The 14,374-nt window shown below is 44.2% G+C and overlaps 1 protein-coding gene across 1 annotated transcript in view; it reads left to right on the forward strand.

Annotated features, from left to right (window-relative positions):
- Positions 1-2,018: 2,018 nt before the first annotated feature.
- Positions 2,019-14,374, forward strand: part of MMP28 (matrix metallopeptidase 28) — an 82,343-nt gene continuing 69,987 nt past the window's right edge. The window contains exon 1 of the mRNA XM_075589866.1: positions 2,019-2,767. Within this exon, the coding sequence (XP_075445981.1) occupies positions 2,570-2,767 (198 nt within the window). The 5' untranslated portion in view covers positions 2,019-2,569. The remainder of the gene's footprint in view (positions 2,768-14,374) is intronic.

Raw genomic sequence — 14,374 nt, forward strand, 5'->3', positions numbered from 1 at the left:
CTCCTAGATATCCTGCCTTGTCTTGCTTGATCTCCCATGTACCGACCTTGGCTTGCTTTTGGACCAACGCTTCTCTGGAACCCCGACCTTGGCTATCCTCGACCCTCCGCAACTCTCCTAACCTGAACTCGGCTCTCGGACCTCGACCATTCTACCTTCTCCTGCACCGACCCCAGCGACTAGTACCTCCAACGTTCCGGACTTCTCCTACCCTCACCTTGGCAAGTATTACGACGACTCTACTCTCTCTGCTCCTGACCCGGCGAGTTCAACTACGCACACTCCAGACCGGATCCCCGTGCCTATCTGTGGTGTTTTCTCTATTCCCACCTCAGTACCGAGGGTCTCGTCTAGTTTGTGGTGCACAGCGTGACATCCCCCCTCCACCAGCTACAAACTCCCTCCCCTCTAACTACCTTGGGCTGAGCAGCGGTGTGATCTACACCAGTTCGGGAACTCCCCAGCTCTCTCCTCTCCTGTCGGGTGGAATTTGGATCCCGGCGCCAACAGGAGGAGGAAGTGGGGTCTCCAGAAGGCGTGGGGCCCAAGGCCACCGCCTTGCCCTAAGGCCGGCCCTGAATTTTTCAATTAATAATTGTCTCTTGGAGATATCTTTGAGAAAACTTCTAAGTTATCCATTTGCTCTGCCATCAAATCCTGTAGACTAATATCAAAGTCCTGCATTGATGGCACTACACCCCACGTAGATTGCATGGAATTTCCCAGCACAACTCTCCAGATTGTTGGAGGGAGTGCGAAGGTGGAGGCCCTTTTCTCCACAACTGGTGGTCGTGCCCCAAGGTCAGCACCCTTTGGGAAAAAGTAAAAGATCTGATTAACTATAGATGGCAACATCCCACCGGACCCTTGAACTTTTCTAATATTTAAACCCATTGAGAACCTAGACAGATACACAGATAAATGAATTACTCGCATGTTATCGGCAAACTCATGACGGGTGAAAAAAACTCCCCGTCTGATTCAGATCGAAAACAAAATCTGGGGCACAATGCTCATGGAAAAATTAACCTCCATGTTGCACGACTCCCATCATAAATTTCAGAAGGTATGGGAGGCATGGTTAATTTTTAGACGAGGCGCGACAGATCCTCCACCTTTGCTAGTAAACAAACTAGTTTTGTAACCTATTGGCATAAGAATCCTTCCTATCATAACAATTTGCAAAGGAGTTATGAGCTATAACCCAATCTGTATTCTTTTCTTTGATGATAATTGCCTTCTTTTTACGCTTACCTGTTAACAGCGGATGTTCTGCCTGTGAGCGCTCTGTACTTACCTGAGTGTAAGAAAACGTTTTTTTCCACCCCCTCCCAATTTTATTTTGTGTACCCCTCACCCCTTCCCTCCTTATAAAAAAAAAAAAGAAACTCAATAAAAATTAAGTTTAAAAAAACAAATAAACCGGGCTCTTGTATCAAAAGCTAGATGGACATATTCATGTGATAGGAATCCATCGAGCAGCCTTACATGTCTGAAAAAGCCCCCTTATGTCAGGGCACTCTATTAGATCACTCCATGTTCCAATTAACTGGATTGAGGAAGGTGAACTGGATTGATGAAGGTTTAGAAAAGATTATGGATTGCACCATTAATACCAAGAATCACTAACCATGGCCTTGACTATCATGTTCAGCTGCTACTTTCAGTTAACTGATGTCCAGGGTTCTACAGCTAGGATCATGAGTGGGGCTGTTGAAAACAATAGGAGGTCCCTTATCAAAATATAATGCAACATCGGTATCAGATTGTTAAAGCAAAATGTTAATCAGAGTGTTTCTATTCGTGTGTTACTTGAGGAATGTGAAGAATTTCCCCCAATGCATCTATCTGAGCGTTTAAAAAAGATTTACTATTTAAGTACTGTAGCAAACTTAAAAGAGGTGGATGTGAGTTTCCTGTGACTGTTTCCAGTCTTCTGGGGATTAGCACTGCTGCTTGCTCACAGAGAGACTCCTCCTGCCTAGGGAGGTGCCTGAGTCACAAAGCAATCAGTGAAGGATGAGGGCTGGGAACACAGGGATCAGGGAGATAGCACTAAAGCAGCCTGCCAACGAGTGCCTGCATCTCACATGTCCCTGCCAAGACAGGTTACCTCTGTGCTGAGGTGCACTGGCTGTTTGTGACATTAGGACAGCAGTGGGGACACTTGGTGTCACTGGCACTCAGCTCTGGTGTGCACAGCACGTGGAAGCTCCTATTAGGCAGAAAATAAGGGATCTGTCATCTTTTCCACTGACTTCCATTGTCGTGAGGGAACACTTTTCAGGGAGAAAGTAGAAAAAGTATATTCTCGGGTAAATATAAGGGAGCCTCTGTAATACAATGATTGAGTTCGCCAGTATGGATTTCGGTGGCGACAAGGCGGACATTTGGTGATGTCACAGATGCAGAAGAGAAGTTCGCATGCTTAATGACATCACAACAGCAGTGGTGCGCAATGTGTCACCACCGTACCGACTAGTACTTGGGATATCACCTGGACACCGCTAGCCGTTTCGGAGAAGGCATTTTATGAGGACAAGGTTGTGGCAAAGTGGGCACTCTAAATATGCAGGGTGGTGTTGGAAGGTTACGGCGGAAAAGGGGCTGCGCCCCGATCAGCACTATCGCAGCTTGTGTGAGTGGTTGTGACTTCAGCATTGTGAGAATGACAGCTGGAAGCCTGCCCCTCTTACTTCTGCTCCTCCTCACTGGTCCCCACACCTGCGCTGATCCTTCCCCTGAGGGATCTCTGCACACCGCACAGGTAAGAACAGGGAGCAGGACAACACGTGTGTTATGTTACATTTGTAAGAAATGAAACCTATACATCATGTATATATATATGACAAACAGGTGATCGTTGCGGCTTCCTCAGAAGTAATGCTTTGATTAAAAAAAATATATATATAAACATGTATTAATCATTGAGGCAAAGCTCTTTGGACTGTATTTTTTTTTAAATATTCAAGTTATATTGATCCTACAGTATAAAAATATGAACAAGGCAAGGTTATCTAAAATACATATTTGCTTTCTTTGAAAAGGGATACAACTACCTTTTTAATGAAACCTCCTGTGGGAACTGAAGGTTTTGTAATGTAGCAGTCTGGTTTCAAAGATGCACAGAGCTTCATATCTTTTCATATGCCCAGGACATACTTGAAAACGAGAGGTAACTCTCAATGTATTACTTCCTGGTAAAATATTTTATAAATAAATAAATATCTGCACTGGGTGGCTGGTTATTACACCTATTCTAAGGTACACTGCCTCTTAGTTTTGTATCAGTGAATTTGTTGAGCAGTTAAACATTGCAGCAACTGTTCACTTCTGTCTCATTTGAAAAACATAACAGTAGTAGACTTGTTTGCCAACTTTCTGTGGCATATACAGTAATAAATACTTCACAGCTGTGAGGGAAAGGAGTTTTGTAAGAAGGGTGTTGCCTGCTTTGTCTTGGATTAAATAAATGGACAGTCCTATTTAGGACGAAAGTAAACTAAGGACAGGGATGTGTTTAATAGGTTGACAATTGACATCTTTAAAAACATCCAGACAAGTTATAAGTAATTGATTGACACTTGTAACATTTCCACTATAAACAAATGCTTTAAACTATCGTTTAATGTCTTTTGGTGATAAGACTGGTTTCAAGTTGCCAACGTACTGTAGTTCACGTAAGCCTTTTCCTTTGTTTACAAAGTCATTAAGTCATCATTTGTCAACCATATAAACACAAGTGGCTCATATGGTTGAATTCTGTCTTCCTGAGAAGAAGTGATTTATATTCATTTTTATCAAGATGGAAATAAGTCAGACTGTTACTTAAAGGGTAATTAAGTATTTCTAAGGAAGTCAATTACACTAAGTTGCTTTAAAAAAGTTTTAGTTTTACTAGTGTCTCAGAAACACAAATAGTGGATGAAAAATGCTCCACCTAAGGGCTCTTCAGCACTATTTCCTAAAGTATTTCCAAGCCTCTTGAGATGGTTCAATACATTTTTCTTTCACTGCTTTTGCATCATCTGTGTTAGGTTTGTAACAATCGGGTGATTGGTTTTTGCAATATTATTGTATTGTATTGTATGTCTTTATTTATATAGTGCCATTAGTGTACATAGCGCTTCACAGTAGTAATACATGTGGTAATCAAATAAATAACAGATAATATAAATAACAGATCATGGGAATAAGTGCTTTAGACATAAAAGTAACATTTCGGAAGAGGAGTCCCTGCCCCGAGGAGCTTACAGTCTAATTGGTAGGTAGGGAGAACGTACAGAGACAGTAGGAGGGAGTTCTGGTAAGTGCGTCTGCAGGGGGCCAAGCATTATGTATCGTGTTCAGAATATCCACAGTGCTATTCATATGCTTCTTTAAGCAAGTGTGTCTTAAGGTGGGTCTTAAAGGTGGATAGAGAGGGTGCTAGTCGGGTACTGAGGGGAAGGGCATTCCAGAGGTGTGGGGCAGTCAGTGAAAAAGGTTTAAGGCGGGAGAGGGCTTTAGATACAAAGGGGGTAGAAAGAAGATATCCTTGAGAAGAACGCAAGAGTCTGGATGGTGCATACCGAGAAATTAGGGATGAGATGTAAGGAGGGGCAGAAGAATGTAAAGCTTTAAAAGTGAGGAGAAGAATGGAGTGTGAGATGCGGGATTTGATCGGAAGCCAGGAGAGGGATTTCATGAGGGGAGATGCTGAGACAGATCTAGGAAAGAGTAGAGTGATTCTGGTAGCAGCATTTAGGATAGATTGTAGGGGAGACAGGTGAGAGGTAGGAAGGCCAGATAGCAGGAGGTTACAGTAATCAAGACGGGAGAGAATGAGGGCCTGAGTCAGAGTTTTAGCAGTCGAACAACAGAGGAAAGGGCGTATCTTAATTATATTGCGGAGTAAAAAGCGACAAGTTTTAGAAATGTTTTGAATGTGAGGGGCGAATGTGAGAGAGGAGTCGAGTGTGACCCCTAGGCAGCGTGCTTGGGCTACTGGGTGAATGATTGTAGTTCCAACAGTAATGTGGAAGGAGGTAGTAGGGCCAGGTTTGGGAGGAAGTATGAGGAGCTCTGTTTTAGCCATGTTGAGTTTAAGGCGTCGGAGGGCCATCCAGGATGATATAGCAGAGAGACATTCAGAAACTTTGGTTTGTACAGCAGGTGTAAGGTCAGGTGTTGAAAAGTATATTTGTGTGTCGTCGGCATAGAGGTGATAATTAAACCCAAAAGATGTTATTAGGTCACCTAGAGAGAGTGTGTACAGAGAAAAGAGAAGAGGTCCCAGGACAGAGCCCTGGGGTACCCCCACAGAGAGATCAATAGAGGAGGAGGAGGTGTTAGCAGAAGAGACACTAAAAGTACGATGTGAGAGGTAGGATGAGATCCAGGATAGAGCTTTGTTCCGAATACCTAGAGTATGGAGAATGTGGAGGAGAAGAGGGTGGTCCACTGTGTCAAATGCTGCAGAGAGGTCGAGTAATATGAGCAGAGTGTAATGACCTCTGTCTTTGGCAGCATGGAGGTCGTCAGTTATTTTAGTGAGGGCTGTTTCGGTGGAGTGAGCAGTGCGGAAGCCAGATTGTAGAGGGTCTAGGAGAGAATAGGTGTTGAGAAAATGGAGCAAGCGAGAGAATACAAGACGTTCAAGGAGTTTAGAGGCAAAAGGCAGGAGGGAGACAGGTCGATAGTTAGAAAGACAGGTAGGGTCAAGCTTGCTGTTTTTGAGTAATGGTATGACTGTTGCATGTTTGAAGGAGGATGGAAAGGTTCCAGAGCAGAGGGAGGAGTTAAAAATGTGTGTAAGCGTAGGGATTATAGTAGGAGCTAGAGATTTTAGGAGATGGGAGGGAATGGGGTCAAGAGGGCAAGTGGTAGAGGGAGAAGAGGCGATCAACAGTGACACATCCTCCTCTGAGACAGTGGAAAAAGAGTCAAGGAAGGCAGGAGGAGAGTTAGGAAGAGGTGTAGGATGGGGGGAAGAAACAGAGGGGATGTTCTGCCGTATGGATTCCACCTTTTCCTTAAAATAGTCAGCAAAGTCCTGAGCGGAGATGGAGGAAGGAGAGGCAGCTGAGGGTGGTTTGAGTAGAGTATCAAAGACAGAGAACAGTCGGCGTGGGTTAGACTTGTGCATGTTGATTAGTGCAGAAAAGTAGGCTTGTTTAGCTTGCGAGAGGGCAGAGTTGAAACAGGATAGCATAAATTTGTAGTGAAGGAAGTCTGCGAGAGTGTGAGACTTCCTCCAGAGGTGTTCAGAGGAACGAGTGGAGGAATGCAGCATGCGCGTGTGGGAATTTAGCCAGGGTCTAGGGTTAGAAGGGCGAGGGTGGCAGAGAGAAAGCGGGGCATGTAGATCAAGAGACGAGGACAAGACAGAGTTGTACTTTCTGACCAGGTTGTCAGGGTCTGTAGCAGAGCTGAGAGAGGAGAGGGAGAAGCGTAAAGTGGACTCAAAGTCAGGTAAGTGAATAGAGCACCGGTTTCTGCAGAACCGGGGGGTAGATGGAGGTGGAGAAGGGGAGAAGCGAGATAAAGAGAATGAGATGAGATGATGGTCAGAGAGAGGAAAAGGGGAAATGGAGAAATCAGAGAGAGAGAAGTTTTTAGTGAAAACCAGTGTGAGCCTCAAAGGAGGGAAAAGCAAGAGAGGGGGGAATAGGAAGGGTTCGGTAATGGCAGACAGAGGAGAGCAGGAGCCCCACGCCTCCACCCCTGCCATCAGGGCACGGAGTGTGGGAGAAGGAAAGGCCACCATAGGAGAGGGCAGCTTCCAGAGCAGAGTCAGACTGAGTGAGCCAGGTCTCAGTTATAGCAAAGAGAAGCAGGGAGTGAGAGAGAAAGAAGTCATGTACAGAGAGGAACTTGTTAGAAAGAGAGCGTGCGTTCCAAAGAGCACAGGAGAATGGGAGAGAGGAGGGAGGGTGGCAGGGGATGGGTATGAGGTTGGAGGGGTTGACACCAGAAGGAGTAGAAGTTGCATGTGGGAGGCGAGGACGAGCGCAAGTAGAAATAAGACAGGGAACAGGATTGGGAGAGATATCCCCAGAAGCAAGGAGGAGAAGCATGGATAGAAAGAGGATGTGTGAGGAGGATTTGTAGGGGTGTTTTTTAGTGCAGGGGATATAGCTGTGTGGTGTCAGAGGACGCAGGTAAGAAAGGAGTTCATGTGAACTGAGAAGTGGGGACGAAAGGAGAGATGGAGATATATGAATAGAGTTTGAGACATACTGAGGCTGGTAGAAAGAAGTGCATAATTTGAGAAGAAGTGAAGTCACAGCAAATATAAATGGTAAAGGCAGCATCACAGCAGTAAAGGTGCAGTCTGGTATAGATGATATCCTCCTTTCCAGCGTAGTTCAAATGCAGGAATCAGGGCCAGTTGGGGCTGTTTCCGTGGAGTGAGCAGTGTGGAAGCCAGATTGTAGAGGGTCTAGGAGAGAATAGGTGTTGAGAAAATGGAGCAAGCAAGAGAATACAAGACGTTCAAGGAGTTTAGAGGCAAAAGGCAGGAGGGAGACAGGTCGATAGTTAGAAAGACAGGTAGGGTCAAGCTTGCTGTTTTTGAGTAATGGTATGACTGTTGCATGTTTGAAGGAGGATGGAAAGGTTCCAGAGCAGAGGGAGGAGTTAAAAATGTGTGTGAGCGTAGGGATTATAGTAGGAGCAAGAGGTTTTAGAAGATGGGAGGGAATGGAGTCAAGAGGGCAAGTGGTAGAGGGAGAAGAGGCGATTGTCATGATAGAGAGGATTTGGCCCGGGATTAAAGGGGTTACACCCCCATTTGGCCACCCTCTACTTTCATCAGGGAAGCAAGGGGTTAACTGGACTGAGGTCCAGTAATGTGTTTTGCCTTGCTTCAATATCCAAATGATTATTCCCCTGTGTAAATGTATTGTGTTATCCTGGTATTTGCACTCACACATACACTAGGGTTGATGCGGGAGGGAAGGGGTTAATGTTAAAATAGTGATTATAGCCCTTTGTGTAATTTTCCCACCTTTTCAGGCTCCATTTTGCAGCCGCCCATAGGTCGCCATTGAGCCTCCATGCTTTCTAATGGCAGAAGTAGCGGTTTTGGACCTGTTTTCCAGCGACGACCAGCAGGTGGCGTCCGAGAGGAGGAGCGGCGGTTTCCCATTGTAAGTCAATGGGCTCATTGACTTCAATGGAGATTCCTTAACGCCTGCCTCGAGGAACAGGTTGGCAGCCATCCAAACCGCAGACCGCAAAAGTGGATACAATGTCTTTTAAAAGAGTTTAATCACTACGGTCAAGTTCAACGACAATTGGCGTGGGAATCTTGGGTTCTAGGGCCCCTGGAAATAAAGTTCTTTTTGTCCCTAACCCCTAGGAACCCCCACACACGATCCACACCGGGTACGAGTGAGGAACCCCCGTAAAGGGTCGAGCGGAAAAGGAGGGTCGCACCATTGAATCTAATGGCGGCGGGCGCCATGCATTGTCAATGGCGGCGCCGGCCATTGATTCCAATGGGGAAAAGCTGCATGGCGAAAACGACTAAGTGTAAAATGTTGAAATGTGTAAGTCCATATCTCTGGTTCTGAAATGACCAGAGGGATGGGATTTGGGTGGCATATAGCCAAGGTTCCGGCTTTAATGCATGCCCCCTCCCAGCCCCTTCAGACCAACCAGACGGAGTATGGATGAAGGTAAAAATTTGTGGATTTTCTCATAGACTTCAATGGCGGCGGTTCCTCCATTGAAAGTCTATGGCGGGAAACTCCATTGACTACAAAGGCGGAGTTGCTCCATTGAAGCCAATGGCGGCGGAGCCCGTTGTTTTCAATGGGGATTTAGTGAAACGCGGAGATTTTTATAATATAATATGAAACGGTTTATGTGATATTTGTATAACTCCGGTTCTGATGGTCGTAGCAGGCTGAAATTTGGACCCTATAGTGTACCACTTCCTGCATTAAGGTCTGGAAAGTTTGGACCCGCTGGACCTACCAGAACCGGGTATTTTAATATGTGTAGGTATTAAAATGTATATGGGGTTTTGGATCTGCTCTGAAAAATGCAGACGCCATCTGTTATGTTAAATAGGGCAGGAAGAGCATCCTGCAAGAATTAGCATAGCCCGGTGATCAAAGGCTAACTGTCCTGATTGTTTATGCTAAGGGCAAGAACAAAGGGGCTGAGTGTTTTTTAAGTGTCGGTCTTCACATTTACAGGGAAGCCAAAATCTCCTTCAAAGAGATTTTTGCTAGACAGCTCGGTGCCTTGAGTGCAAGAGAAGGGTTGAAATGGTATATAAGTCAGAGTCAGCCCTTACTCAAATGTCTTTCGTGTCTTCATGTATGATCTTCATGTATTGCTGTGATGTCAACATCTGAAACTGAATTATGGAAGAAATGGCCCATCCTGTATCCTGATGGCTTTCTTGTCCTAACCTTTAAGTAAGTGTCCATATTTTGTCTGTTATTTGTATATCTCGTGTGTTCACCTTTTTCAAGGAATAAATTATATTTTATCATGTCTCGTCCAGTTCAACCCAGTTATATTATTTCTTGGTTATTTAGTTAAACCCTTTGGCCAAAGCGTCATAAGCCTGCACACCAACATCAAGTTATAACCACATTTTGCAGGCTTATGATGGTTTGGCTAAAAGGTTTAACTAAATAACCAAGAAAATATTATTATTATTGAAGTATTTAAACTTTATACTTATAACCATATATGTTTTGTCAATTTGATGTAGCATTGGGCACCCCTGTCTTTTGTTGTCTGACAAAGAAACAGGAAGATCACATGAACTGGTCCTCACAGGCCCAGGTGGCGTTTCTGAAGCTTAGACAAAAGGGATATGTGTGTAAGAGACACACGGAAAGATCCCCACTAGGGCGCACCGCAGACCTGAGTGGTATTAAATCCTGGTCTATGAATGCGCTAAACATACAACATATAAACTTTATTAATGATTAAAATAAATCTTAAAAACCTAAAGCTACTGATATTGCTAAGATATCAAGCCTCTCAGTAAACCGAAAGGTATACCTTCTAATATGCCACTTATCACTGATCCTCCTCTTGAGAGATCCCTTTGGATGAGGTATTAATATACCTTTATAGTACCATATTATGTAAAGAGGGAAATCAGTTATTGGCTAGGTATCCATGAGTATGTAGCTCAAAGTATGTAGATAGATAGTAATGACTGATAGGAAGCTTGTCCCTTAGGTGTAGGTATAAAGATGCACCTTGTCTTAGGGAGTAGGAGTCTAGGGAATATTCTTGACATGTGCTATGTAAAATAGTGCTAGTGTTTAGACAGGCGTGCCACTTCGACACACACATGGGTAAGTATGTACATCAAGAATCACGTTATGTCTATCAGACTCTATGTAATATAGTTTTGACTCCTGGCTGTTATTCCAGATGTAAATACTCTAAAGTATCTACAGATGCTGCTCCCAGATGCATACCATTGTGTGATGCATTTAACAGGTATGTATTGTGGCCTGAGAAGTATGTTATCACTCACAGTGGTGCCACTATATAATTACGTGGTTGGAAATTTGATCCTGTAATAATGCCAGATAGAGCCACATCTCTTATTGTGCGCTCTTGTGGTATGACTACTGCAGCTCAGACACACAATATGTGTTTGTGTCTATGCTGTGGTGATGGATCACACAGTGTGATCAATGGTTTATATCATCAAATCCTCTATTTGTTCGTGCACCTATCTGAGCAATGAAGTGTGGCCGAGATCACGTGTTAATCATGCCCGCGGGTCAGCAGCATTAGTACACAAATCGATACTGTTATGTAGACACAGTAAGTATCTTCCTGTAGGTATGTATTGCTGATATATTGCAAAGGTGTTTTGGCACTAGTTTATGCCAATATGTAACCGTCGCCGTCCGTTACAGCTATGCAGCTTAATCCTCTGTTGGAGACCGCACGCCAGATGCCAGCTATATACACGTCAATGATTGTTTTATTTGTATGGCGTATGCTGTGACACACAGTAGTCTGGCGGTGTTAGGACGCGCGGCTGTATTAGCATGTGGGTAACCTCCCGCAGGATAGCGTGATAAATATACCGGTCAACACTTGTTGCAAAAAGGAATCACTTTAACTGAGACTTTAACAGCCGTGCCGTGCAGCTCAATCATCTGTTGGAAACCGCACGCTATGTACCAGCTATATATACATCAATGCTAGCTTTGTTTGTGTAACATATTATGTATTACACAGTAGTATGGCGGTGTTAGGACGCGCGGCTGTATTAGCATGTGGGTTGCCTCCCGCAGTATAGCATTATTGATCTACCGGTCAACATTCATTGCAGGGAAAAGGATCCTATCATATATACTGAGAATAGTGGCACAGTTCTTAGAGTAGCAGTATATAGCAGTATATATGATAGGATCCTTTTCCCTGCAATGAATGTTGACCGGAAGATCAATAATGCTATACTGCGGGAGGCAACCCACATGCTAATACAGCCGCGCGTCCTAACACCGCCATACTACTGTGTAATACATAATATGTTACACAAACAAAGCTAGCATTGATGTATATATAGCTGGTACATAGCGTGCGGTTTCCAACAGATGATTGAGCTGCACGGCACGGCTGTTAAAGTCTCAGTTAAAGTGATTCCTTTTTGCAACAAGTGTTGACCGGTATATTTATCACGCTATCCTGCGGGAGGTTACCCACATGCTAATACAGCCGCGCGTCCTAACACCGCCAGACTACTGTGTGTCACAGCATACACCATACAAATAAAACAATCATTGACGTGTATATAGCTGGCATCTGGCGTGCGGTCTCCAACAGAGGATTAAGCTGCATAGCTGTAACGGACGGCGACGGTTACATATTGGCATAAACTAGTGCCAAAACACCTTTGCAATATATCAGCAATACATACCTACAGGAAGATACTTACTGTGTCTACATAACAGTATCGATTTGTGTACTAATGCTGCTGACCCGCGGGCATGATTAACACGTGATCTCGGCCACACTTCATTGCTCAGATAGGTGCACGAACAAATAGAGGATTTGATGATATAAACCATTGATCTCACTGTGTGATCCATCACCACAGCATAGACACAAACACATATTGTGTGTCTGAGCTGCAGTAGTCATACCACAAGAGCGCACAATAAGAGATGTGGCTCTATCTGGCATTATTACAGGATCAAATTTCCAACCACGTAATTATATAGTGGCACCACTGTGAGTGATAACATACTTCTCAGGCCACAATATATACCTGTTAAATGCATCACACAATGGTATGCATCTGGGAGCAGCATCTGTAGATACTTTAGAGTATTTACATCTGGAATAACAGCCAGGAGTCAAAACTATATTACATAGAGTCTGATAGACATAACGTGATTCTTGATGTACATACCTACCCATGTGTGTGTGTCGAAGTGGCACGGCTGTCTAAACACTAGCACTACTTTACATAGCACATGTCAAGAATATTCCCTAGACTCCTACTCCCTAAGACAAGGTGCATCTTTATACCTACACCTAAGAGACAAGCTTCCTATCAGTCATTACTATCTATCTACATACTTTGAGCTACATACTCATGGATACCTAGCCAATCACTGATCTCCCTCTTTACATAATATGGTACTATAAAGGTATATTAATACCTCATCCAAAGGGATCTCTCAAGAGGAGGATCAGTGATTAATGGCATACTAGAAGGTATACCTTTCGGTTTACTGAGAGGCTTGATATCTTAGCAATATCAGTAGCTTTAGGTTTTTAAGATTTATTTTAATCATTAATAAAGTTTATATGTTGTATGTTTAGCACATTCATAGACCAGGATTTAATACCACTCAGGTCTGCGGTGCGCCCTAGTGGGGATCTTTCCGTGTGTCTCTTACACACATATCCCTTTTGTCCATGTGTTTATCCCTGGCAGCACGCGACCTTAACCCTTTACGGGTATAGAGTTTAGAGCGAGGTTTTGCAAACTCTTTCAAGTTTCTGAAGCTTAAGAAGATCTTTTCATCTGCACCCATCTTGAAACACCCCGATCCTCGCCATCCTTTTATCGTTGAAGTGGGTGCCTCTGACGTGGGTGCAGGTGCAGTCATGTCACAGAGAAGCGAGTTTCAGGGTCAGTTAGATTTGTGTTCCTTTTTCTCAAAGAAATTTACCCCTGCGGAACACAATTACGATGTAGGCAATCGTGAACTCCTAGCCGTAAAAATGGCTCTGGGGGAATGAAGACATCTTCTTGGGAGAACCACCATACCAGACCATAAAAATATCTCAAGGGGGCACGTAGGCTAAACACCCGTCAGGCTAGATGGGCACTTTTTTTTTTTAGCCGCTTCAACGACATAATCTACTACCACCTGAGTTGTAAAAGCGGATGCTCTACCATGCCAGTTCTCCACAGACGAAACCGATTCTACGGACAAGGACCCCATCATTTCCTCATCTAAAATTGTGTCGGCTACTACGATCCTCCATCGTATTCAGAAATCCCAGAACAAGGTGCCTGCTGGAATAGCGATTCCTCCATCCAAACTTTTTGTTCCTCCTTCACTCCAGCTGGAGGTCCTACGATGGGAACACAAATCTAAACTTGCAGGTCACCCGGGGGTTCGGAAGACGTGAACTTCTTGGGAGGACTTTTTGGTGGGCAAAATTAAAACTGAGGTACAGGACTTCATCTCAGCCTGCAGTGTATATGCCCAAACTAAGGTTCCCCGAACACTGCCCTGTGGGCTTCTGCAACCATTGCCGATACCCTCTACTTCCTGGTCGCACCTATCCATGGACTTTATTGTGGAACCGTCAGGGTATGACGACAATTCTGGTTATTGTTGATCGTTTTATGAAACAGACCCATTTCGTACCCCTTAAAAACCTTCTCTCTTCTTCTAAACTGGTGGACATCATCACCAAGGAGGTATTTTGTCTGCATGGACTGCCTTAACAGATCGTCTCGGACAGGGGGTCCCAGTTAATTTCTAAATTTTGGAAGACGTTCTGCAGGCGATTGGGGATTGACCTTCACTTTTCGTCTGCCTACCACCCGCAATCCAATGGGCAAACTGAGCGCACCAACCAATCCTTGGAGCCATACCTCAGATGTTACATTAATGAACATCAGAATGATTGGGCAGAACTCCTACCGCTGGCAGAATTTGTACGCAACAGTTTAGCTCATGACTGGTTGAGCTCAAGGTGGTAAGGAGGTAGAATGGGGGCAAGTGCGAGTTTGACAAGCAGTGAGACACCCATAGTAAATACAGATAATACTAGAAAACTTCTAAAGACTAAACCAAGTGGGCGCAGAAAGAAAAGAGCAGATAAGATAATAGTACAGGCTGAATAAAAACTTAAATGCATGCTTGCT

The sequence above is a fragment of the Ascaphus truei genome, chromosome 3 (assembly GCF_040206685.1).
Source record: "Ascaphus truei isolate aAscTru1 chromosome 3, aAscTru1.hap1, whole genome shotgun sequence".
NCBI lineage: Eukaryota > Metazoa > Chordata > Amphibia > Anura > Ascaphidae > Ascaphus > Ascaphus truei.